General features: G+C 41.4%; 1 protein-coding gene across 2 annotated transcripts; it reads left to right on the forward strand.

The window, feature by feature from the left end:
- The first annotated feature begins 1,302 nt into the window (after positions 1–1,302).
- On the forward strand, positions 1,303–27,092 carry CDCA7L (cell division cycle associated 7 like). 2 transcript variants are annotated; one of them, XM_033166181.1, is made up of 10 exons: positions 1,303–1,461; positions 7,771–7,908; positions 12,546–12,665; positions 13,753–14,136; positions 15,589–15,663; positions 16,604–16,789; positions 22,283–22,417; positions 25,090–25,239; positions 25,443–25,579; positions 26,871–27,092. In XM_033166181.1, the coding sequence occupies exons 2-10, from the start codon at positions 7,771–7,773 to the stop codon at positions 26,899–26,901; spliced, it is 1,356 nt and encodes a 451-aa protein (XP_033022072.1). In that variant the 5' UTR covers positions 1,303–1,461; the 3' UTR covers positions 26,902–27,092. The 2 variants fall into 2 exon arrangements, with proteins under 2 accessions (XP_033022072.1, XP_033022070.1); XM_033166179.1 differs by lacking the exon at positions 1,303–1,461 and adding an exon at positions 1,600–1,741.
- The last annotated feature ends 11 nt before the right edge of the window (positions 27,093–27,103 follow it).

Below are 27,103 nucleotides of genomic sequence, written 5' to 3' on the forward strand. Positions count from 1 at the left end.
GATTGTAATGTGATAACTAAATGAGACCAGGGAATAGTGGGATACTAGAATAAAAGTTCTGTGCAGAACAGCATCCTGCATTTTAAGCATGAAACACAAACTCAACCCTACATTTATTTTCAAAATGATCAGAAAGACTGTAATATAGCCTTTGAATAATGAAATAGTGAGAAGTTGGTGTGCTTTTTAAAAAATACCCATTTCAAATTAAAAGCTCGCTTTGATCACTGTACCTGTTTTGAAGGGATCTAAAAGAAATCTAAATACACAGCATATGTGATTGACTTGAAGGCTGAGATCTCAGAAAAACTAGAAATGTACAGTTACAAGTTTGAAGATCAGAAATCTGCTTGACTTTCTGATCTCTTTTCAAAGAGGGCCAGCGGATGTAAAATAAATTTAAGTTATGTAGCTTGAGATTTGAATAAAACTTTGGTATCCAAATGTAGAACAAAATTGTAAATATTGTAAGCAATATCTCAGTGTCACAACCATGCCCGTTCTCAAGACAGCAGTGTCTATTAAATACTTTTCTTTACTCTTCTTTTTGTATTCAATATGAACACCCTGACTGAGAGTACATTTACAGACAAATGTGTTTTTGTAATCACTCACTAATTCATAGGAAGTAAAAACAAAATAAAATAAAAAAATCCTTCCAGTAGCACCTTAAGAGACCAACTAAGTTTGTTCTTGGTGACTTTAACATATGATTTGGGATAGCCTAAGGCTAATCTAGAATTTAGACTGTTTAAACTCCAGGGAGGACCAGATGCAGGCTGCATTTGCAGCTTTTGAGTCATTATGTAGAGAATTAAAGATTGGTACATCTCTGTTCTCCGCTCACGCTGAGGATGGGTGAATAGTCCTTACTCGTTGCAATCCCTCCTTGAGATTCAATTCTGGGCTTTCCCCTATGCAATTGAGGGCAGTGAAAGTTTTTTATTCTTTTTACGACTTCGTGCATGTAAGATCTAACTATGGTTCCCAACAGGTCGTCTGCATCGCTCACAGCTGCGTAATAGCCTGGTTAATCCAAGATGCACATACTTCCCGTTGAGTCCTACATTTTTAAGCAGGGGAAAAGTTTCACCTGGTAAATGACCGCCTGCAACTGCAGCTACTAATGTTTGAAGCCAGGCCTAGGGGAAAAGGCGGAAACTCTCAGTTTGAACGGCTTCCACGCCCCCAAAAGGCGGGGAAAGATGTACTGTATTCCGGTGGTCGCCAATATTGGACTCGGTTCACCCCCCGTAAAGATTTGTAGTGCTCTGGAACAACTGTCCCTGAATCTACAACCGCGCGACTCTTGTCTGCGGGGCAAGTTTCGAAAGAACCCGCGCAGCTCAGCCCCTTCGCATCTCCCGCCACCGGACTGTTCCATTCCGATCTCGGGGAGAGTCCTTGGTGCCCATTGCGCACGGAGACCCCAACCACGAGCTCCTCTGCCCAGCAGACCTGGTAAGGAGCTGTTAAAACAGCGCCGAGGGCATAACGTCTTCCAAAGCGTAAGATGGAAAAGAAAGGGAGAGGGGAAGGCTGCAAAAACCCCTACTTGTCTCCCCCTTGAACGACCAAGGGTCGTACAATCCCGCTCCCGACGTCTGCAGGCGGCTTGTTCGAGCTCCAGCAGCTTCTCGCAAGAAAGGGGCGCGTGAGTGAGCGCGGGCTTGTGGGCGCGGGCGCGCGGCTGGTTTGTGGGCGCGCGAGCAGGATGGCCCCGGAGACCCCGAGGAGCAAGGTGAGACGGAAGCGGCCCGCGGGCATTCGCAGAGCTTCGGGTTTTCGCGGCGCGCGCTGGGCGCAGGGACTTTGGCGCCAGTTTCTCAGACTCTCGCGCGCTCTCCTTGCTGGCGAGCAGAATATATGGGGTTGCCCATGGGGTGTGGTGGTGTTTTTTTTTGGGGGGGGGTCTCCTTTTGTGCCCCCTCTCGCCAAACATGGCCCCGACGCCTTGCTTGCAGCGCCAGGCCTTGCAGTCATGGACGTCTCCCAATAGAAGTGCCTGGCTTTTCTCCACAGAGCAGCCACGTGCGTCCAGCAGGACGGACTTTTCTGCAGATGTGGAAATCGGGCGGGGGGCGAGAAGAGAGGTAATCTGCCTAACTCGCTCTACAGCCTTTGGATTCGTTGCTTAGCTGCAGCTTTTCTCCTCCTTTTGCCTTATCTCTTGCTGCTTAACCCGGCAGGGTTGGGGGCAGTCGAGTGAAATACCTCGCTGCCTTTGTTTGCATCTTTCCCTAGTTTGTGTCCTTCTCTGTAGTTGCCCGGATTCGAGGAGTCTGGGAAATGAGGAAGTCGCTAATGAGAATGGGCTGCCGCGAAAGTTGCCCCCCCCCCCGCGCCCCGTGGAGGGTTGCCTGATCACTTTTTTTTTTACAGTAAGGATGGTCATGGAAGTGAAGGAATCTGAAAAAGGAGCGAAAGAAAGGGGCATTTGACAAATAAACTCTTGCATTGTTGCGAACTCAGGTGTAAGCTGACTCATAAAACTTTCCAGTTAATAAAGAAACCTTACAAAGTTTTCCTTAAATGTTTCAGCGAGTGTTACTCTCGAAAAGTACTTATCATGTTTACAAAGATACCATTTCTCTTTTTAAGTAAATACAAAAGCTCCCTAGATTTATTTAAAACGTCAAAGCTTTTTAAAATAAGAGTTTCTTTTTTTATTATTAAAAAAAAACCCACACAGGTGGCAAGCACTATCTCAGAGGAGACAGTCCTACTCAGGAGGAAATTCCTCTAATAGTACCTGTGGTGACACATGCACACACCACATATGTGAAGGGAGGTGTTCATGGTGAGTTCTGGGACCTTTCCCCCTGAAAAATAGCACTGAGTATGTTACATGGAACCCAAAATTTATTTAATTTGTTGATGGCCCTATATCCAAGTAGACATGCATGGTTTTGGATCGCAAGCTCTTAGAGAAGTGTTTTGACAAGTGGGGAACCTGTGGCCTTCCAGAGACTTGCCAGACTACAACTTCTTGGCTTTCAATGGTGTTGGAAGACCAAAAACAGACCAAAGACCACAAATAAACAATAAACAGCACTTGGAGTACCAGAGCTTCCCCACCCCTAATGGAGAGCATTCACTTTTAATATAGTGGATAGATAAAATTTATCTGCACTGATTGCCAGAGCATTGCATCCATACTGTAATGTGTTCATGAACTACCCTGCAATCCAAGCCTACCTTCAATGACTTGGTTTTCAAGAAGTATTTTGTATAAATTACTCTGGAATTTTAAATGCAGAAGATCCTACTGTTAAGCATTGGTCAGTCCTTTTACTGCCATTGCTTTAGATTTTATTTGTGTCCCCCCCCCTTCTTGGTTTGCTATATACTAGTAGGGTTTGTTTGTGCCTAGTGTGCTAATTTATACCAATGGAAACATTATTTCCATTATTATTGGTTATAACAATGTTACTGTATATGGTTGACCTACTATGAAAGCATTGCCATCAGTAAATGGTAGTCTGAAACCCGGGAGATCTGCAAGAGCTCCTACCAGTTAGTGTAACAGGTACCCGTGCTGGTGGATCAGTCAGCATAATGCTGCTCTGAGCTGGTTTAATGCTACATCTCGTCTTTTTGGTTCATAGCATTCCCCCTCCCCCATTTGACCTGTGAAGCCCTAAGTTAGGGATAGTGAAACTGTGACACTCAAGAGATTTGTTGGACTGCAGCTCACATCATCCCTGACTCTTGGCCATTGTGGCTACTTCCATGTGAACCTCCTTGCAGTTCAAAGTCAGCTGAGAAGCTTCAGGTGAAGGCCAGAATGTCCTTCATGAAAAACGCATCCTTCTCATGAAAATCCCAGAGCTGTGGAAAGGTAGAAAAAGGTCCTCTCCTTTCCATCCACTCCACAGTTTTAATCTGAAATCTTGGGCGCAGTACTGCTCCCAGAGCTCAGAAACTGCTTGTGCTAATGAAATTCCCTGTCACAAAATGTGCCTAGAACAATGGGAGTTTAGAACACTGCTTTCTTTTTTTTATAGTATTTTTTTTATTAAAGATTTTCTTCATTTACAGAGGTGTGTGCAATGTCTCGTATTTTTTCCATGTAACATTTTTACAAATCAGTTTTGGTTCTTGAGACATTAGGAAGAAAAGGGGGAAAGAGGTGGGTGGGATGGGGAGATAGGTGGGGTGGGGTGACGATGTTTCTATTTTACTTAATATAGGGTTTGGTGTCAGCGTTGTTTGTGTAGGTTATCTTTTGTTCGCTTGTGCTCCTTCGGCAGTGAGAGAGGTTGGGGTTGGCGTAGGGTGTGATTGTTCATTTGTGGTTGGCTTTAACAATCCCTAGTTTTCTCTTGTCCAGCTGGGGAGGGGGTTTGGGATGTGTTTTGGTGCTGTGCATTGGAGATGCTTTGAGCACCTTTGGGTGTTCCCCAGCTGCCAGAAGGAACCACAGGTTCAATCCACCCTAACTCAGAATGCAAGTAGCTTGTGGGTCTCAGCCTACCAGTTGTAGGCCTGTGGTATAGTTAGACAAACTGCTAATTTCACAAAGTTCTCACCATGTCAGTAGATCTGCCCACTTCAAAACATTCACTTTTCTTCAAGGTTGATGATTCTTTTTTTCTTTTTAATAGAGTAGAAGCTTTTAAAATGAATCAGTTATTGTGTCAAGGCTGCATAGTGGTTACATGCAAAATTACTTATAAACATTTTAAAGTAAAAAGTTGTGAGTTCTTGGTGGCAAGAAACCAGCTTCTTTGATGCACTGCCATAGTTCTGTGCAAAACTCATTGATTGACAAGGTCTAGCTTGTATCAATCTTGTATGTTATACAGCTCTCATTTAAATTAAGGCATTGGGGCTCCTGAATGTTTTAATAAGACTATTGAAATTCAATATGGAGGGAAGAGGGCTTGGAACGCAAAAGTCTCTTTTGAAGCCTCTGTACTGTTACTTTATTCAGAGTCCCTCCATATCCATACGCAGAGATCAAAAAAGGGAATTTACTCGAAAAGGGTCCCCCCCTTGTTAATAATCTGTAATTACACCCCCGTAATGACTCCTCTGGTACAGATGCAGAAGAAGAAATTAGTTAGGCATGCGATAATCGCAGCAGTGGCTAGCTCAGCTGTACAATAGTTCAAGAACTAATGCACTTGCTCCTGGAAGCCAGTTATTCATAGCAACTAGACTCCACAGCTCCTCATATGCATTTTCCATTACGGCACTAAAATGTTCAGTATTACGGTGCTTCATTTTTAACTCCTCTTTCCCAGTCGAACTGAGAACTTTGTTGACTTGTTTTGGGAAAAGCTGTTGCTGGTCCCAGGTTCATTCCCTGGCGTCACCATGTAGGGAAGGGAAAGACTTGTTGTCTGAAATCCTGAAGTGTGGGCATGGAGCAGGAGGAGGTGGCACTGATGAAGGCCAAGCAGGCCTGGCAGAGCACAAGCACCACCACTGCAGGAATTGCACATCAAGGATGCAATCCTGCTGGCTGTAGGGGTCTGTTTCACCAGTGTGTTTCCTACAGGGAATGGGTTGGTGAAGCAGCACCCAACAGAACTGAACTTTCCTCCTCTCTGTAGTGCAGTTAAGAGGATGGGGAAAGGAGGTGCTGCTCCCCTCCTGATTTCATAGGTCTTTAAAAACTAATTAGAAGTCCGTCCGTCCCAAAAATAGCGGGGCTTTAAACAGGTCAAGTGCTTCCATGGTTCAGGCCAGCCCCCAAACTTACAAATTACACCATCCATCTATAAATCTCAGTATGTTTTGTTTTCCAAACTTGTTGGGCAACAGTTCATAGTCTGTTACTGTTAACATTACTTTCATAGATTAAACCCTAAGCATTGTTGCAGAATTGAAGCCAAATATGGATCCCTGGGTGCAGACAGTCCCTTTGAAAAGCTTCTGATTAATCCAGATCAAAAAATTTAATAAGCAGAATATATCAAATGTTACCATACTAAGGATAAGAGTTATCCCCATCTTTTAAAAAGAAGTGGGAGGGAGATTTACTAATTGGTAAATAGCATATGGAACTGGAAGAACGGACTCGGTTATTCAACACAGTACTATCATTTTTAATAAGTGTATTTTGGAAATTATACAGCAAATGGCAATTACCAAGAAGTTCCAAAACAATTCTTTTGTACACAATCTGGGGGGAAGTAGAAAGCTGGCATACACTTAGTTACATGGCTTCTAATACGTGTAAGGCTATGCCTTGGTCCTCACTGGAAAAATAAAAACCACCTACCGGTATATCAGAATGGATGAGGAAAATAAGGGGAAACAGCCTTGTTATATAAGCTAGTGTCTCAGATGAGAGTAGGGAGAAGCAATAAAGAAAAGAAATATTTGAATGTGGGCACAATTTGTAAGTTTCTGGAATTACATGCTCTGTAATTATTTTCCAGTGCTGAAAAACATGTTATAAAAATAACATACCGTATAAAAACATTATTTAAAAAATGGGGGTAGGGTAGGTGTATGAGTGTGGAGGGAAAATGTACAGTGTATAATACTGGAGTTAGATTTTCTAATTCTAGCTTTTTCATCATCATCACTATCATTGTGAACTTCATATTAAAAACAAACCAGTCAGCCTCACTCAGACAATGCCTGCCTATTTTACATATTTTCTCAGGTAGTGAATAGAGTTTGAGGAATATTCTAATGATACTTCACCGTAGGCATTTGCATATGTAGTGGCTGTGCATACCAAATACATTTCTAAACTTATAGCATTGCAATGTTGATTTCTTTAGTTCAATTCATAGGTCCCCCCCCCCCACCCTCCAACCCTTAGGGTGCTCTTTTAAACATTTGAAGAATATCCTCCTTTCTGGGTGGTGAACTGGCTTGCTGTTTTAGAACTGCACTTGAAACATCACAAAGTTAAGAGGCTGGTTGTTGTAGCCAACTAAGTTCTACTCAGAATAGAGACACTGAAAATAATAAACATAAGTGAATCCTGACCATTGGTTTCACTGAGTCTGCTTGGAGTAAGATTAGCTTTGGATACAACCCTGTGTTCTTAAGGTATTACAAACTCCTGTGTCTTGAACTGTCCTGTTAGGCAAAATCTGAGATAATTTGTAAAAGTTTATAAGCCTGGAACTGTATATTAACAGTGCAAACTAATACATAATTTAAAAACAATTAAATGACACGGGAATCTGCAGTCGCTTACTATCCCTCCACTGTAGGAGGCCAGGAAGAAATCACTTCTCTTTCCCTCTCTTAAAATTGGAGCTGGGACCCCAACTGTCCATCCAGCACAGTGCTGGAAGGGGGCAGAGGCTTGGTCTGGTTCACTTCCTGACCTATGCTCAGAGTTGTAGTGTTCCTCGAGTGCAGAAGAAAGCTCAGGGTTGAAAGGGAGAAGTGGAGGTACAGCTGCTTGCTGTGAGCTCAAAGTCTCTCAGACACAGAGTGAAGCTGCATAGCTCCAGCTTTGAGCTGCAATGGGGAGTTCAATTGTCTCTCTGCCTGTAGGACCTGGTTTGGGTTCCTAATGCTTGGCAGAGCCTGGGTTCCATCCTGCCATGACAAGGGTGGGTAAGAACCTGGTCCTTACTCCTGAGCAAGTGTGAAATGATTTGCAACTTGAATCAGCCTTCCTAGCATCCTCTGTGTTTTCACCTGTGTAGTGGTGTTTTCATGTGTACTATGTATGTTTAATTGAATTGAGTGGTGAGTTAATAACATGCCATTCTTGTGAAAGATGCTACTTGTGAAAGATACTGCTATAACTAACTTTATCTTCCATTTCTCTTTATGAACTGAAAACAGATGCTCAAATTGGCTGATATATTTAATACTCCAAGTGATGATGAAGATTTTCTTGGGTTTGGAGCGGATGTTCCCATGGAAACACTGTCACTGGAAGACAGCTGTGAGAGTTTTGATTCACTAGAGTCAAGAAAAAAGGTAGGGAAATCTTGTAAATCTCCTATAAATCTGAAATGTTACATTTAACCATGGTGAAAACTAAAATGGATTATCCTTTTTCTGAAATTGTTTTCTAAAAATGCTTTTGGAATGTAGTGCATTTTACTTTTTGCATAGACTATCTATTGAAGATTAAACACCCTTAAGTGCATTCTTTAGCACTCTCCTGTTGAAATAAATGAGGCAGAAAAGCACTGAAAAACTTGTTTGTTGCAGAGGTAGGACTTAAATTCAAGTCATCTAAATCTCTTTAATACACTAACTTCACCATGTTTCAGAGAGTAAGGAATTGATTATATTTCCCATGTTAAACTTGCTTGATTCTGATTACAGCAAGGCTTAGGACATGACTATAGCCTAAATATATGCACACCACTGCCCTTTAGCAGTTTATGATTAATTTTCAACTTGGTGGAGAAGATAATCTACCCAGATATTTGCTTGAATGTGATTTAGTAATAGTTGCTGCTTTGATCTCTGAGGTCAGTTTAACAAATTGCAGTAGGAATGATAAAAGCAAAGAATACCTTCACACACTAGCAAGGTTATGCTTAAAATTCTACAAGGCAGGCTTAAGCAGTATGTGGACCGAGAACTCCCAGAAGTGCCAGCTGGATTTCGAAGGGGCAGAGGAACCAGAGACCAAATTGCAAACATGCGCTGGATTATGGAGAATGCTAGAGAGTTCCAGAAAAACATCTACTTCTGCTTCATTGACTATGCAAAAGCATTTGACTGTGTTGACCACAGCAAACTATGGCAAGTTCTCAAAGAAATGGGAGTGCCTGATTACCTCATCTGTCTCCTGAGGGATAAGAAGCTACAGTTAGAACTGGATATGGAATAACTGATTGGTTCAAAATTGGGAAAGGAGTACGACAAGGCTGTATATTGTCTCCCTGCTTATTTAACTTATATGCAGAATTCATCATGCAAAAGGCTGGACTGGATGAATCCCAAGCCGGAATTAAGATTGCCGGAAGAAATATCAACAGCCTCAGATATGCTGATGACACAACCTTGATGGCAGAAAGTGAGGAGCAATTAAAGAACCTTTTAATGAGGGTGAAAGAGGAGAGCGCAAAATATGGTCTGAAGCTCAACTTCAAAAAAAACTAAGATCATGGCCACTGGTCTCATCACCTCCTGGCAAATAGAAGGCGGAAAAATGGAGGCAGTGAGAGATTTTACTTTCTCAGGTTCCATGATCACTGCAGATGGTGACAGCAGTCATGAAATTAAAAGATGCCTGTTTCTTGGGAGAAAAGCAATGACAAACCTAGACAGCATCTTAAAAAGCAGAGACATCACCTTGCCGACAAAGGTCCGTATAGTTAAAGCTATGGTTTTCCCAGTAGTGATGTATGGAAATGAGAGCTGGACCATAAAGAAGGCTGATTGCTGAAGAATTGATGCTTTTGAATAATGGTGTTGGAGAGTCCCGTGGACTGCAAGAAGATCAAACCTATCCATTCTTAAGGAAATCAGCCCTGAGTGCGCACTGGAAGGACAGATCCTAAAGCTGAGGCTCCAATGCTTCGGCCACCTCATGAGAAGAGAAGACTCCCTGGAAAAGACCCTGATGATGGGAAAGATGGAGGGAACAAGGATAAGGGGATGACAGAGGACGTGATGGTTGGACAGTGTTCTCGAAGCTACCAACATGAGTTTAACCAAACTGTGGAAGACAGGAGTGCCTGGCGTGCTCTGGTCCTTGGGGTCACGAAGAGTCGGACATGACTAAATGACAACAACCACCTTAGGTTTAATGTTTAGATTTATTTAGAGGTTGTTAGACCATGTATTAGTTGGTGGCTAGACCACATTTTCAAGATGATGCAGTGGTATACCACTGGATGTCAGAAATAGTTCTAGTCACAGCCACCAGCAGTCAAGCAGGAAAATTGGGTTCAGGACCACATCTAAGGGGAGGGTCAAGAAGTCAAGAACACGCTGGCAACCCACTACAAGTTGAGCATGATTACCTCAACAATTTGATGTAGTTTATTGGGTGCCACACAGCCTGTTCCTGACTCCTGGCACCTATTCAAGGAACTACTGCTTTAGTGGAATCTGAGGAAAAGGACAGATAATTGGTGTCCACAACATACTAATGATACCCAGGTTTCAAATCTCACAAGGCCTTTTCCAGCGGCTTCATGTAGAGGACAAACAGCATGGGATACAAGAATGTATTACAAGATGGAAGTTTTCAGTACCCTGTAGGTTAATTTCCATGGGACAGAGCTATCCCTTGGTGTGAGACAACTTTTGGTATGGGCAGAGCCACAGAAAGGGCATTGTCTCCTATTCCAAAACTTGCCAGATGATGCAGAAAGATACTGTACTGATCGTTAACTTTGGCCTTTCAGTGGCATTCAGTACTAACAGTTGCACACTAAAATGTGGGCTTAGGAAGGGTAAGAGTGGATGCAGGCAACTACTGACATGACATCTTAATGTTGAGGTTCTGCTGAAGGTACTAGAACAATTCTCTCATCTGTTTAGAAAAGAATGCTGTGATTCTAAGGGCCAGCATAGGTTTTTCAAGAACTATTTATGCTAAACTAATTTTAGGATTCTTTTTTAATACCGGTAGTTACTAATTTGGTAGATCAGTGAGCTGCTGTAGATGTAATATATCTTGATTTCAGCAAGTCTGTTGTCAAGGTCCCCCACAATATTCTCATTGGAAAGCTGGTAAAATGTTGACAATGTTGCTGATAGGTGGATTTGTAGCCAGATGATGGGCTATATCCAAAGAGTGCTCATCAATTGGTCTTCGTGTTCCTAAGAGAAGTGAGAAGTAGGATACTGCAAGGTTCTTCAACATCTTTGATATAAATGACTTGGATCAAGGAATAAAGACAAAGCTAATGACACTTGCAGATGACTCCATACTGGAGGACTCTCCTTCAACTAGGAATGTTTCTGCAGCTGCAGATTTTCTGCATTGACACGGGGTTGAACTGAATTATCTGTGAGGTCCCTTCCAGGAGATATGTTCATCCTGCTCCAAGAACCATGTCAACATTCTTGTGTCAATCTGTCTCAACTATAAATACAATTTCTCATTTAAAGTAAATTTCCTTTTGTGTGTACGCTCCCCCCACTCTGAAGCAGCTGCACCGCAGCTATCAGCAGAAGAAGTAACCGTAATTTTACAAAGAGAACCCCTCCAATTATCATTGGAGATGATTTTCGAGTTTAAAGGAACAGTATATAAACAATTTTTTTCTCTTGTGTTCCCCTCAAAGTTTTTCTCTTATTCTATTGTAACTGTTTTTCACTTACATTATCTCAATATAAAGAAGTGTATAATTAAATACAGGGAAGTGAGGGCAGAATTGTAAAAGGGGATAAAGATGCTTAGTGAAGTGCAGTTGTATGAAAGGTCATTTAGTCTTGCATGGCAGGAGGAAGCAGCAAAGAAAAATGAGGGAACTGCTCTCACAATGCACAATTGTGACTCTTCAAAGATGGATGTTTTCTGCTTAAGTGTGTGAGTCCCCCATCCCCCGTCCTACACTAGCCTTATAAGGAAAGAAAGCCTTAGAAAGGTAGAAAGATTGACAGGTGCTTTGAAATATTTTCTTTTACAAACCTCTCCACCTGATTTCATAAAGTTCATTGTGACTCTTCTATGTGCATAATAAAACAAAATTAAAGTTAAAACAACTTGCAAGAAAAAAAAACCCACACCCCTATAACTTTTTGATACTAGATCAATAATGGGAAGTTATTTACTGTACTTACATTGTGTGCGTATGGGATTGGGGGGGGGCAGGGAGGGAGGGGCAGATCCACACCATACATTTAAAACACTTCCAACACACATATAAAGCACATGACTTCCCCCCAAAGAAACCTGGGACCTGTAGTTTCCACCCTTACAAAGCTAGTTCTCAGCACCCTTAACAAACTACAGTTCTCAGGATTCTTCGGGGGGAGTCACATGCTTTGAACGTGTGCTGCATATGTTCTAGATGTTGTGTGGATCTGGCCAGAGCGAGACAGACATTCAGACTGTGTTAACATATTGGCTTCAATCCTAAGGTACCTTAAGAAAGTCATGGAAGGAAACTTCCTCATCCTTTCCTCCTCCTCTAGGGTACCTGCCGTTCTGAGACAGCTCTAGATGGGCACAATGTGGGGTGGCACATGAGGGGCTGAAGGGGTAGGAGTAATTGCCCCAAGTAAGTCTTGGGTCCCTTTCTTCCCCTTTTCTCCCTTCTCCCACACCTTCCCCACATGTCAGTTTAATAACCTTATGCTGCATTAACTGTTTTCATGTCTCAGCTGATTTAATTTTTTTTTAATTAATGGAAGGTAGGCCTGTTGTTTCCCCCCCACAAGGAGAAGGAGAAAGTTGCATTTTCCAAAGGGAGGGGAGCAGGAAGGAGTTGCTCACCTGAATTATCTTGTTTGCTTTATCCAGGGTTGCATTTACCCTCCCATCTCCTTCAGCTGGGTTTTGTTCTTTCCCAGTTCACATCATCTATGCAGTAAACTGTTAAGCAGTCTACTCTGATTTTGATAGAGAGGGTCTTTTGGCTGTTTTCCTTTTTGCTTCATTGTTCAGGGAACAATGTTGTGTTTTGTGCTTGGTGTTGCAGGACATTCATTTTCAGCCCAAGCACCTGACTGAGAAACTGAGAGAGATTTTCAGAGAAGACACAGAGTCAGAAAATGAAGCGTTTGAAGGATTTGAAGTAAATGGAGATGATGATATGGAGGTACAGGCCACATTTTTCACAGTATTTATCTTCATATACCTTTGTTTCCACTGTGGATTTGCCTCTTGTTTTAATAAATATTGTGGTTTAGGACTCTGACTTGCACTGAGGTTCAGGACTGAGAAGGCTGCAAAAAAACTGATTGAAACTTACAGCCTACTAAGCAAGATTTTCTCATACCCCTTCTCACATTGAGCTTTGCAGTGTGGGTACTGCTGCAATTTATCTCCTTTCTATACCATAAAGGTAACATCAGAACTGGTAACTAATGCTGCAGCTCCTTCCAATCTCACGGTTGGCCTACTGTCTAGAGGAGGAGGTTTCTCCCAAGTAGCATGGTTTGGGTCTTCTGACATTCCTTTTGTCATGTGAAACTGAGTTGTTACTGTGCAGTGAAGGGACAGTAAGATATAAATCCCAGTTTGAACTCTCCAAGATCTTAGGCATACAACTTCTACTTGCTACCTGATCCGTTTTTAAATATATATATATATATGGAGATGTGAAGGAATGAACATGCAAACCATGGACTCATGGACTCTGCCACTGAGCTGTGATCCTCAACTTGGAATTATTTATTGCAAAACAGTGTTACGCATAGCTACTCAGAAGTAGTCCTTCGTGTTCAGTGAGACTTACTTCCAGGCATTACAGCCTAAATTAACTGCAAACTTAGTTCTGCACACACAACTAATTTCTGTACATTAAGTGTAATGCATTATTTATTGAAGGACTTTAGATAAAAGTATGGTGCCTGTGAAGTCAGTAGTATTTCTGCAATTAATTCATTGGCTATTCTAGAGCCTCATTTTGGTCTATAATTGAGCATTATCATGATTTATAAAATTCTTGGCCTTCTTTTGTTGCAGCACATACAAGGAGCGATGTGTCCCTATGCTCAAGGCTGTCTTGATTTACATGAAGATTTTCCATTTAAATTAAAAGTCAGATTACTTTTAAAAACATGCATTTTCAGTATGGCCTGTGTAGAAATAATGAAATTGTGGTTTTTATTCATTAGTGAAACTGGAAATCATTGCATGATAGATGCAATTTTATTATAGGTTGTTTCATGCATTGTTTTTAGGCAGTGGAATCAGATCCAGAAAATGATCCATTATCCTTGATGGCAGCAGAACCAGAAGAAGAAGTGGCGGTGGAGGAAGGTAGAGGAAATGCTTCCTCCAGGAGAAGTAGCTTTGGCCTTCGTGTGGCATTGCAGTTTCCTACCAAGAAATCTGCTGAGAAGAGGGCACCTAAAAGACGTTCTTCTAAGTTCTGCTTGATGGACAGTAAACACCCTTGCTCTCTTACACAAATAAAAAATAATAAAACTTGGAAAGTGGCAGATCAGGAAGCATCTTCAGGGTCTGAGGAAGATTCTAAAGAGGAAGATTCTAAAGAGGCATCAAATGAAAGCTCTAGTGCACTACTTAAAAGAGCCATGAATATAAAAGAAAACAAAGCCATGGTAAGAACTGGGATGCAGGTGACATTGTCATACACTAACTGTACAAATGGTATTTCATCGGTCTTAGTTTCCACTAATAATGAAGAAGATGGAAGGAAATTGGGCTGCTATGCACATGACAATTCTAGACCCAAAAGTATATGTATGTTAAAAAATGTAATTTGTCTTACCTTACTATATCAGTGCGCAACACAAAACACATAGCCCATTATAGTCAAACTGAAAAAGCTTTCTGGAACAAAAATATGGGCAGGCTGCTCACAATATAGGCACCAGCACTATGAATGCCTAGCCCTATGTATGCTCAGGTCAGACCTCTAAAAGAAGGCACACAGTACCTTGAATTGAATCTGAAAGCAACTGTTAATAGCAGCATTTGGTCATGCCACTGAACCAGGGATAGGGAACTGGCATTCCTTCAAAACTTGATGAATAAAGGGTCACAGATTTCCCATCCCTCTGCTAAAGTATGGCTGAGCATTATGAGAATGAGCCTTAGGTTTCTGGGCTCTCCAACTCTTTGTAGGTACTAACATCAGGAGATCAAAATTTTCTATTTCTTTTAGATTAAGCACAGTTTACAATGTCAGCCAAATTCTAAAACTATGCAACACGAGACCACAGGCAAATATATTATGAACACTGTCCCTGAGCATGCCTACTATGAAGAGATGGATCTTAGACGTTCCAGACGCATTGTCATGAACTTATATTTTATATACTGCCTACATTCATTTACTATATTATAGTAGTTACGTACGAGTTATCTCGACTATATAAATCGCTTATATTAATTTATTACATTATAAAAGTTATGTATGAGTTTTCTCGACAAAATATTTGCCTGTGGTCTTGTGTTGCTTTGTTTTTTGATTCAGCATTCAAGTTGCAACACAGGGGTTTTTGATTTACTTAAATTCTAAACTATGGCTACTCTAAGCCAGAGGTTAGTGAAAACCAGCCAGCTTCATAAACTATGATTTGAAGTTGCTTGTTTCTGCTAACCACAGTTAGCTTGTTGACATCCAAACACAGACTAAGTTAATCTAAAACAGAAGAAAAAACTTTTGAATGCTTTCTTACAGTGGGGTGTGTGTGTGTGCATATTCTGTGGCATATAGCTTTATTCAAAGGAAGCACCACATTACAGTATCTTCTCTTTTCAAGTCAATGGCAAAACCCATCCACACTGGATTAATATGTGGAGTCATTGCCATTTTGAAAATGTGCACTTTAATTTTGGTATTTTGAAAACACACTTTGAAATTGAACAACTATAAACAGATTTACTTTAAGATGTCGCATTACAGGACTTATAATTTCACATCAAATAAACTAATAATTTACACAAATGGAAAATAAGAAAAAAAATGAAATGAAAATTGCAAAGGACAATGCATATATTAAATATTTATACAGAAGTAATTCGGTGTCATTTTTTTCTCATTTCAGCTTGCTCAGTTATTAGCAGAACTGAATTCTATACCTGACTTATTTCCAGTGAAAACCCCTACCTCAACTCCTTCGGTAAGTATCAGTAAAAAAAATAACTTTTGGGAAGCCTGCAATGCACTGCTAAGATTGGCTGTGTGGCTTTCTTTCTTTCTGTATTTTCCAGTAGGTGCTACCCCCCCCCCCCCGTGATACAGTGCTGTTAAAGAACTGCTTCTTAGGAGACATTCTGTACTTAGATTTTCAGGCCAACATTAAATACAAATATCATGTCTGTTATGAAGTGTGTGCATGCAGAAATATCAGCTTTCCCCTGCCCTTCATATACATATGACTAGGAAATGATTGGGCTCTCACTAGTGTATTTTGTGATGTTGCTACTGTAGCATCAACAGCCATAAGAAAAGGGCCAAGTTAGACATAATGATGAACACTGTGAACGGATCTCCATCTTAAACTTTTATAAAAAAAAAAAAAAAAAACAACCATGGAGCAGTGGGATTAGCCCTCCCCCTCCTAGGACATTATCCTATTGAAGATATCCACTTATTTTTTTAAAGTATTTTTTATTAAATATTTTCTTGATTTACAAAGATATCCACCTATCAGTTGGAAAAAAAACATTCAAACGCTGTTAGGCATTGCACGTGTTTCCAGTTGGGGCAAATAGCAGCTTTGAAAAAGGAGAGCATGGCTGAAATGTTCAGTGGAGAAAGGGGTTAATCCCTTCCCCCAGGATCCCAGATCAGGATGGAGTAGTGCAGCTGCTATTTGTTGAAGTGTAAAATGCATTTGCACTATCAATTGTAGTTTGGCCCAAATAAGTTCATTTTATATGTGGAGATTGGCACTGTGGTATAAAACAAGACCCTCAAAAGGGTCAATTTGGAAAGGTTAAAAGGAGTTGCATCTATTCATTAACACAAACAGGTAAAGGCACTACTGCAGCTACATTCTACAAAATTAAAAAAGACCTATGGTGACTCATTAAAACACTCTGGTTTTTTCCCCCTAGAAACAGAAGAAAACGCCAAGGAGAATGTTTTCAGAAGGCCAGATAGAGCGTCGAACAAACCCAACCAGAAATGCTCGTCCCCCGGAGAAATTTGCCTTGGAAAACTTCACAGCTTCTGCTGTCAGATTTGCAGAGCAGCTTAACAGTTTGAGACAACAAAAGCTCTTAAAGAAAAGACTAAAAGGGGTACATACTGGGCTAGTTCAATTTTTATTTTGTGTTGCTTTTAGAAACCACCTCACCTAACCCCAGAGTATTTTTGGTAACAAGGACTGGAACACTAAGGGCAAAGTGATCCGAAAACAAGCCAGTATTTTATTGTAGTGTGTGTTTGGTGCCTATGATAGTTTCGATAGTTTCGATAGTTTGGGGGGATGCGAGTCTGCCTCTTCCATCTGGGTGATAAGAGAATTAATGTAGATGTTGAACAGATGGGGGGCCAGAATACATCCCTGTTTAACCCCTTTTGCTGTTTTGATTGGGTTCGAGAGTAAACCTTCCCGGTTGCATCTTACTTTCAAAAATGTATTGCTGTATAGTTTAGATATTAAAAGCAATAATCTGCGGTCTATAGATGATTTGGTGAGTTTATCCCAAAGGCGAGTACGAGGGATTGAATCAAACGCAGCTTTAAAATCGATAAATGCTGCAAAAAGATGGGTATTGAATTGTGAGGTGTATTTCTCAGCCAGATGTTGGAGTATTAGGCAATGGTCTAGTGTTGACCTTCCTTGTCTAAAGCCTGCTTGGGCATCATTGAGTATATTATTAGATTCTATCCACATGCACAACTTCTCACTTAAGTAACTGGCGTAGAGTTTGCTTAGGATGTTCAAAAGGCTTATTGGCCTATAGTTGTTTGGGTCATCTCTTGGACCTTTTTTATAGATAGGTATAATAATTGACAGCCCCCAGTCCTCAGGGATCTGTGTTGTTCTGTCAATGAAAGAGAAAAGGGCCACTAACACAGGAGCCCACCAGTTCGGGTCGATTTTAAACACCTCCGGTGGGAGATCATCATGCCCTGGGGCTTTACCACTCTTTAGCTGATCTATCAAATGGTGTATTTTCTCTATTGAAGGCAGGGGCCATGGTTGGAGTTGTTCTTCCGGGATGTCTAACGAAGGTAATATGGAGTTAGCTTCTCCATACAGGTTGTGAAAGTGCGACTGCCACGTTGACACTGTTATGCAAGGTGATAAGTGTGTCATCTCCTGTGTTGGGCGGCCTGTAACTAGCCTCCAGAATAATGACGGGTTTTTATGCTTGGAAGCCTCTATGAGTTTTTTCCAGTGTTGCATCAGATCGGCCCGTTTTTTCCTTGCCAATAGTCTTTTATAGCTTTTTTTGGTCTCCATCATAAGCTGCTTTTTATGGTCTGAGGGGTCTTCCCTATGCTCAATAAAAGCTTGAGTCAGTAACTTTTTTCCTTTTATGCAATCTTTATCAAACCATCTCTTTGAGTGGGTCATTTGTTGGGGTTCATAAATATATGGTTTTACAAATAATTCTTGAAGTCTTGTTATCAGCTTCTGGTATAATGCTTGCATATCAGATGTATTTGTTGCCGATTCTAAACAGCTCTTCTGAAATAATTCCACCCACTTCTCACTTTCTTTGGACTTGTACCAATTAGCTGCAAGGACATTCCTTTGGCCATTCCATTTGACTTTTTTGTAACCTGCATCGGTCGTAAGGCGTGCCCTATGTCTGGATTGTGGGGGAGGTTGGCTTTGGGGTAAAATGCATCGCAGACTTATTGGTAAATGGTCACTTTCTGATCTTGGAATTACTCTGAACTCGTTGATCAGGGGAATCAGCTCTTGTGAGATAATACAGTAATCTATTACAGAGAGCTTCCGTCCTGACCAGAAAGTAAATTGGCCTGGTAAGTCGCCCGGAGCTGTTCCATTTAAAATATGTAGATTTTGTCTAAATGCTGTTTGTATCAGGTGTAAACCTCCCCAGTTACAGGTTTTGTCCAAAGATGCTCTGGAACCTAGTGGTGCAGTAATTTCTGAGTCCAGTGGGCAGAGGTGGAAGTGCGCAAAAAGATCCGCATCACTCTGACCTGTCCTGGCATTGAGGTCCCCTGCTATTAATATCATTGCTGACGGGTAGAGGTCACGACACGTTTCAATATAGTCTTCTACTTCTTTCCATTGTTGCTCAACTTGTACGTGCAGTCGCTTAGGAGGTAAATAGAGATTTATGCACAGCAGGCTGCAAACATAGAAGTCCATGTAAACCGCCGCCACCCAATCTGCATGGTGCTGAAGTTGAGTAACCTTTGCTTGTATATGCGTTGAAATTAGTATGGCGATGCCCCCTTTTGATCTTCCTCCTCTTTGGCTTGGTGATGCATGTGTTACATAGGATTGATAATTTTCTAAATATAATTCTCCTGTTAGCCAGGATTCTTGAATAAAAATGATGTCATATGTGGTAAGAAAATCTATGAGGAGGGGGTCTTTACTCTTAGGCCCCCAGCCTGCGGTGTTCCAGGAGATAAGAGACAAATTATGGTTTGAATTAGATAATGTCGTGGTGACTGGCGTATCATCAGCCGTGGCCGACATATAGGCGTGTGGAGAAGCCACTAATGGGGATATCTTTCCAGGTGGTACACTGTGTGTGGAATTAGTTGAATCTGTTTTTTGCACCTTGACTGATCTTAGTAAGTTAATTTCAGCTGTGATTGTAATGAGCTTGCTCAGTCCATTGTTTAGTTGGCTGTTCTTCAGTTTTCGTCAATCACTCCTGTGGATGGTATCCAATAGGCCCTGTTTATCTATAAAGATTGAGCCGTTTCTTGAGCTAGGGGTCACTAGCTCAACTTGCTGCTTTTTACTTTGGGGTCTTAATGTAGGGGTGGGGGTACCCAGTTCGTGCGGCGACAGATATAAGCATGTTATCCATTCCTCATTAGACATCGGTTTTGTGATGTTATTTGAGTAGTTAAATTCTAACGGTACTGAGGAGGCAATGCTAGATATGAAGCTTTTGATAGATTGCAGCCTATTTATAAGTGCATTCTGCGATTTTTGTATTTGTTCCAATGTATCTTCTATAGTAAGTATGTTCTCATTAGGCATAGCCAGAATAATGTCTCTAGGAGAGCCCAGCACGTCCTGACTCAGTAGGTTGGAACCATTAGTATTTGCTGAATGATGATTATTCTGATATTCAGCATTTTTATTTTCCACATCCTTTGAGTAGCTGTCATTCTTGTTTAATTTGATGAGGCGCACTGGAGGGCCAGCCACCTCAAAAAGACGTGTCACGATTAGACCCGCTCTGCGCCACTTGTCCTTATTAGTTAGTAGTTGTTTAGCGATCGCGTCATCTTTGAGTGTCAGCATCACTCGATTATACTTAATATCGTTTGGAAGGAAGTCTACCTTGATATCATATCCTTGCGGTAGTAGGCTTCTAATCATTAGATCAATTTTCTTAAGTATATACGTTCTTTGTTGGTCCACTGAAAGTAATTCTGTTTGATTATACATAGGGCAGATGACTAATCTAGTTCTATTAAGAATCATCGCTTGGTTGTTCTGATTTATCTTATTGGGATTATAATTGTTAATCTCCACTGATTCAAATAAGATTTTCTTAACTTTATCTATTTGTTCGTTCTGAGCTTCCGGAGAATACGGTTTAGGTGAATGTAGTGCAGCTGTCAGTGTTGCTTGTTGGGTACTGTTCTGTTTTACGGTCTCGACTTTAGTATTTTTTGTATTTGCTTCCTTTATTGTAGGATTCTCAAGGAGCTTGAACAGTTTAGAGAAATTCAATTTCTTGATTCGCATATCACTTTTTGACCGCCTTCCCATTTTTATGTTTTTAGATTTCTTCTTTTGGGGTAAGTGTTTTCTTTGGTGATGAAGCTTCTTTTTAGTATTGATGCTTCTTTGGTATAGTTGTTTCTTTATAAGTGGGGGGTGTATATCTCGGCTAATGGCAGACGTAGGTATAGCTGTCATTGAGGCCTTCACCGGTGCACTGGATTCTGCTGGAGCTTCTGCCTCTGGATTGTGAGTGTGTAGAATTGCTCCCTTCCTAATGGACTCGGTCAGGCTTACAAGTAGACCCACGGTTTCTGTGAGGAAGTTCCTAATTGGGCCTAGTTCTTTACTTATGTGCATTTGGCATTCGTTCATCACTTCATTAAAAAGCCCAATCAGAGTATGGATAATGGTATGTGGATCCAAGCAGGGTCCTTTTATCTGGCTTGGGTTCTCCTCTTTTCTCTTCATATTTGGGGATTCCATCCTATCTTTTTCACTCCTTCTGTCAGATCTAATTGATCCATTGAGTGTAGCTTCGGGGCAATTTAGGTCCCATTCTTGATCGTACTCGGCGGGGGTATTGATTGCACTGGATTGGGAAACAGCCCAAGCCATCTCAGTTGCCAGATTAATCCCCACTCCCTCCTCCTCCATTTCAGTTTCCTTCCCATACCATGTTCGATCAATAGACCATTCGTGGGGAGGTGGGGATACAGGGCGTGTAAGCTTTTTTGTTTTAGGCTTGAAGTAATGCAAAATTTTCGTCTGCAAGGTTACCGGAGGTGTTTCAGCTCTCTGCGTTGGGGAAATCCCCAGGTCTTTACATTTCTGTCTGGTGAGCACCATCACCGTAAGATATATGAGTAGCACCGCCGGACCCTACTATGCAGGTTATCCCTCTTCTCTTTATCTAATAAATTTCCCAAAGCTTCTCGTTGTTTATAGCAATGGCTGTATTCTAACAGCTTATCAGGATTTCCTACAGTTCACAGACTGGTAGCCAAGAACAGAGGGAAGTAAACGAGGGTAAATCCTTGCTTCCGCTGTAGCAGAGAGAACGTTGGGGGGGGGAGCAGCGAAAGCCTATCTGGCCTGAGTCGCCATCTTAAATTACCTAAAAGGCTGTACTTTGATACTCCCCAGCAGCGTAAGGCGTCCTCCAATGCAATTATTAATAAAATTCCTGGGTAGTAGTAAAAATAGAGTAAAAATAGAGCTCTCCCCTCTTTGAAGTTTCACTTGGTGGAGTATTTCGTTCCGATAGGGAGGCCTCCAATGGTCAAATTCCGGTAAGTAAAAAGTAGTAAATCTCTCAGATAAAAGGTAATAAATTACTCGGCTAAACTGGGATCGGAGTCAACTAAAACTATTCAAACGCTAAAGGCGTTTGGGAAGGACATAAAAAGACATAGAGGACAATTAAAACAATAAAACAAGCAATATTAGGCTATAGCTTATCTGTAACATCAGGGAGCAGCGTGGGGCTGTTCCTCCTTAGCCGCCATCTTCCAGCTTCCGTAATAAGGGTGCCTATGAAAGTATCTCTGGTTTGTAAATGGGTCTCAAAAGGATGGTGATTGGATTAGTTCTTTTGGGGGGGATTAGTTCATTTGTTTTTATTATAAGCCATAGAAAATAATGGATGCTGTAAATGAAAAACCAGTATTATTATACATTATAGTAGATCAAATATTATATTAAATAGAATATTTTCATTCCTATATGTAGTATGCTTTGTATTTTAAAGAAATGCAGTATGAATCCTAAAATACTGCTCATGAGGGGGAGGGCGATATTCTATGTTTTTGTAGTACAGTTTGGAATGGAATATCTATATCTATATGTAATGTGCACAAGATAGGAAATAAATGAGACTCCTTCTTTCTAGAGTGACAATTTGGGCCCACCTAAAAGACGGAGATCATCAAAATACGGTTCAAACCGAACAGTCGAAGATATTACAGACGAAGATTTAGAAAACATTGCAATAACAGTTAAAGATAAAATCTACGATAAAGTCCTGGTAGGTGCATCTCTTCTTCTTGGGTTTGATGAAACTAACTTTTCTAGCACGTGTAATGCTTGAGATTAAGCTATTTTGACTAGTACGCTGAATGTTCTTTAAAAGGCGTTAAAATTTATGTAGTAATTAAATTGCCACAGCACTTGTTTGTATTGATTTAGATGTGTCCTTTCCTGCTGGTTGCTTGTAGAAGACGCCCAGTAAACAGTGGGAGACTGTAAATCCACTTTTAGGAGGGTCATGTGGTACTAGACCAATGGCACCAGGCATCTCCTGAGCCTCTACCCTCATTTATTCTTTGCTGGAGCTGCAAGGTATCTTCCCTCCCTTTAGTCCTCCAAATGTTAGCTGTACTCTCGTCATGTTTTTGTGTGCTGACACTATGACAAAGTGCGGCAGAACAGACAGGGCGGGACATGCTTCTGATATCCCATCAATGGACTTACTCACCTGGTCAGCGTACTAATAGAAAAACAACTGTCTTTCTATTAGCCTTTTTAAAATTTTGATTTTTAATTTCAAGTAACAAAACATGCCCATATAAGGAAACAAATTAGTTGTTTTACAGAAAAGAAAGAAAAATAGCAGCTGATGGTGTAGTGTTAGGCTTTCCAAGGAAGGCAATCGAATGCTGACATACATGCACCAAACATCAAAGGAATTGTGTTTATGTAGTATGTTCTAGAGGGATGTTTTCAAAGAAGGCGCTTTGTGATAGGTGAGACATTCTGATTTTATCAAAATAATCATTAAGTACAGTGGTGCCCCGCTAGATGAAAATAATTCATTCTGCGAAAATTTTCGTCTAGCGGGTTTTTCGTCTTGCGGAGCGGCAATGACAGCCGCGCTCAGCAAAACAAAAAAAAAAAGACGAAAATTTTTCGTCTTGCAAGGCAGCCCCATAGACTTTTTCGTCTAGCGGGGCAGCCTTCCGCTAGACGAATGCCTTCGTCTAGCAAGTTTTTCGTCTAGCGAGGCATTCGTCTAGCGGGGCACCACTGTACAAGGTGTAAGTTACCACCCATTCCCACTTTGCCTTGTTTAAATGAATCCAGTAATGTAAAAGTTTCACCCAGAAATTGTTCTTGTCAGGTATTGCAAACATAAATAGAGCATAATGTTGAACAGGAATAATCAAACATACCTTTGAGGAATATAAATCTTACATTAGGGTCACTTAGTATGTCTTTTAACTGAATATCAAGTTTGAGAGCAACCCAGATTGCTGACCTCCCTGTATTTGGAAGCACCATGTAAGAGGGTGCACCATTCCACCTCCGCTATGGAGAAAGGATTTTGTATCAGTGTTTTTGTTGTGTGTCTTGTTAAAAAAATAAGGTCTGGGTTATCTTGCTCTAAAGCAGACCATACCCTTTTAACTGGCGTACCCAGGCTATTTACATTACATTACTGCAATTCAGTATGGCACTGTCAGAGGCGTAGCAAGGTCAGGTGGTATCCAGCGCAGAATTTTTTTGTCACCCCCACCCCCTCACAGCGGGGTAGGCTTGGGAGTCATGGGTGCGTCACCTCCCTCAGCGATGACACCCGGGGCGGCCCGCACCCCCTTCCTACACCTCTGGGCACCGTAAGGTTAATTTAAAATTATGCAGCCTATACCGGACAATATATCTATTATGCATAATAGTAATTTCAGTGTTAACATATTCCATCAGCACAAAATAAATACAGTGGTACCTCTGGTTGCGAACGGGATCCATTCCGGTGATCCAGCTGTATCCCAAAGTTTTTGCAACCGGAGAGACCACTTCTGCGCATGCCGCGAAACACTTCCTGGGTTGCCGCTTTCGCAACCCAAAGTTTACGTTGCCCAAGGTTCCACTGTATGCTTTGAATTCCCAAAAGGTAGTAACTACAGCATTCAAACTCCACCCCCCTTAATCCCTCCCATCCTTCCCAACAGAATAATTCCTGCATATGTTGGCTGAGAGTATAATAGTCTGTCTTTTCCTTCATGAGCTAGGGTGCAATTGGAGGATGTAAACATTAACCACCTCCCCACAGAAGCGGAAAATGTTTTACATTATATTGCTAACAAAATAAGAGAATAATAGCCCAGTTTTTGTCTGTTTTGGTTATAGAGCTCATAGCTCTTGGTGAGACTTTTAGTTGGTAATTTCAGTGGGACCTCAGACAGAGAAGTCATCTTTGTGCTGGTGGTTTATTCCCATTTTCCCATTTGTTGACTGTCCTTTTCTGAATTCTGTGTCACCCCCTTCTCTCAGTTGTTTGATTGCAGTTCCAGTTGTTTTAATAATTTTGTAGCTTCCGGTTGTGTGGAGACAGCTTTAGTTACTCCTTCGTACGTTCACATCTGCATTGCAGCATTCCCGTGCAGAGATGTCTATCATTGAATATTCTGTTACGATTTTTGCAATGTTCTGAGCTTTTGATACAAGTCAAACTTTAAATTATGAAGGAGCTAAAGTGAACAATGACGTTTCTTGGGGGCTTAGCATTTTTTTGTTTGGGATGGAGCGCTCCTGTGTATTCTCTTGATGTGTGGGCAGGGGATGGAGAGCCTAGTTGCAAGAGCATTAATATTGTGAAATTCTGTGGAAGCATCATCTGAATTGCTTCAAGAAGTCTACCATGTTTATTTCCAAACACTGTTCCTTTATATAATTCTCTTCTTACTGTGCTCACGCTAGGGAAGCACATGCCATCAGTGTCGACAGAAGACTATCGATACTAAGACAGTTTGTCGTCATGAAGGCTGTGGGGGTGTGAGGGGACAGTTCTGTGGACCATGCCTACGTAATCGCTACGGAGAAGATGTGAAAGCAGCACTTCTAGACCCAGTAGGTATCTAAACTGTTCAGGGTGAGGGATATCAATGTATTGTCAAGGTACTTAAATTATGGCAGCTCTCGTAGATAAATTGCTATCATACGAGTCTTAAAAAACATGATATCCTTATGTCTCTAACTCCCTTCCTGTTTCTGTGCTAAGCCAGAGCAGCTATATTTGTTGACTAAAATAATTAATGCCTCTTTCTCTTAAGGACTGGTTCTGCCCTCCATGCCGTGGGATCTGTAACTGCAGCTACTGTCGCAAACGTGATGGTCGTTGTGCCACAGGAATGCTCATTCATTTGGCAAAGTTTTACGGTTATGATAATGTAAAAGAATATCTTGAAAGGTAGGAAGCTATTGGAATTTTATATCAATGCTATGCATCCAGATTTTGTTTGGATTTACACAGGTTATCACTGTAACACAGAAGTACACAAGGAGTATCACGAGCCTACTCCAACAAGCAACCGTTGAACTTTGGGAAGTTCTGTTACCTGCCATATTCCCAGAGTCAGTAACTGAACTATATGTGTTTCATAGTCTGTTCATTACATCCCAAACAGATCTCATCCACCCCACATGATGAGATGTGATCACTTGATGTGTAGAGACACTCTCATCTCAAAGCACGAGTTCTGCTTTGGAAGTACACATAAGCATGAATTACTTGTGGCTTTTCCATAAATTTTGAAATTATCCTATTTATCTGAATGCCTATTTTTGTTTGTTCCTAATACTAGGTCACTCATCTTAAGTAGAGATACTTTGTAGCTGTCCAACTTGGCCTGTGGTTTGTTCAAGTCTCCCACTTTCCTGGTTCAGTATTAGGAAATCAATAAATGGCTATAACAGAAATGAATGAAAATTTCAAACAAAGTTGCCCTTCCACTACGGAGAAAGCCTGCCCAATTAGAGACAAATAAGTCTAGGGGCTTTTGCGCTGAGCACCTTAAAAAATGGTCCGTGTGCTTTTTAAAGGCACTGACTAATATAACTTATTATTTGGGGGGCAGCATTGGATGAAATCTTCATACAAGTTGCCCTTCTGAGGGAATGAATCCTGCCAAATTTTAGAAGGATGACTGAAGTGCTTTTCCTGCAAGGGCAGCCTTTACATTTTTGGGATGGAGGAAGGAACCCAGCCCTGTGAGACACAGGAGAAAGCTGTCAGCTCCGCCTGTGCTGAGGCATCCCCATGAATGCTCTGTTCATGCAGCTGCTGCCTTGGCACGGGCGGCCGGCCTCTTCCTCCTAGAAGAAAGGGGGAGTCTGCCCAGCTGCCCCAAGGCAGTTGAGGCACAGGTGGGTGGCTTCATTAAACTGCTCCACTGAGGGGCATGCACTTAAGCAGAGCAGTTTCACAAAGCCCCCGCTAGCTGAAAGGGGGGGGGGACTTGATCAGCTGAGAAGCAGACTGTTTTAAGGAAGCCTGCTTCTCAGCTCATGAAGCCTGAGTGGGGGGTTTGTTACACTGCTCCACTGAGCTGCATGCCCTTCAGTGGTATGGTGGCAGAGGGACTCAGGAGTGGTGGCTGCTTAATCCACGATAGATCGCCCTCACACTCTGCCTCTCATACATCACCCAGGCCTACTTAGGACTACATTTTAAAAGTCCCATTCTGCTTTTTCTTTTTCAGCTTGCAAAAGCAACTTGCTGAAGATGATTGAAAATGCCAGATTGCAAACCTTCTCAACTTTTCATTTTTTTTTGTACTTACAGAAGTCGTTACTTTTAAAAATGGATGTTGTACATATGACAAAATTTTCTCAGGAAAATACCTGCTAAAGGAATCTGTGTTGTGCATTATTTGCCACAGTATGCTGCAAAAAACTTTGGAGACTAAAACAGCTTCCATTCATTTCTATGGAG

This window comes from Lacerta agilis, chromosome 12 (genome assembly GCF_009819535.1).
Source record: "Lacerta agilis isolate rLacAgi1 chromosome 12, rLacAgi1.pri, whole genome shotgun sequence".
Taxonomy (NCBI): Eukaryota; Metazoa; Chordata; class Lepidosauria; order Squamata; family Lacertidae; genus Lacerta; species Lacerta agilis.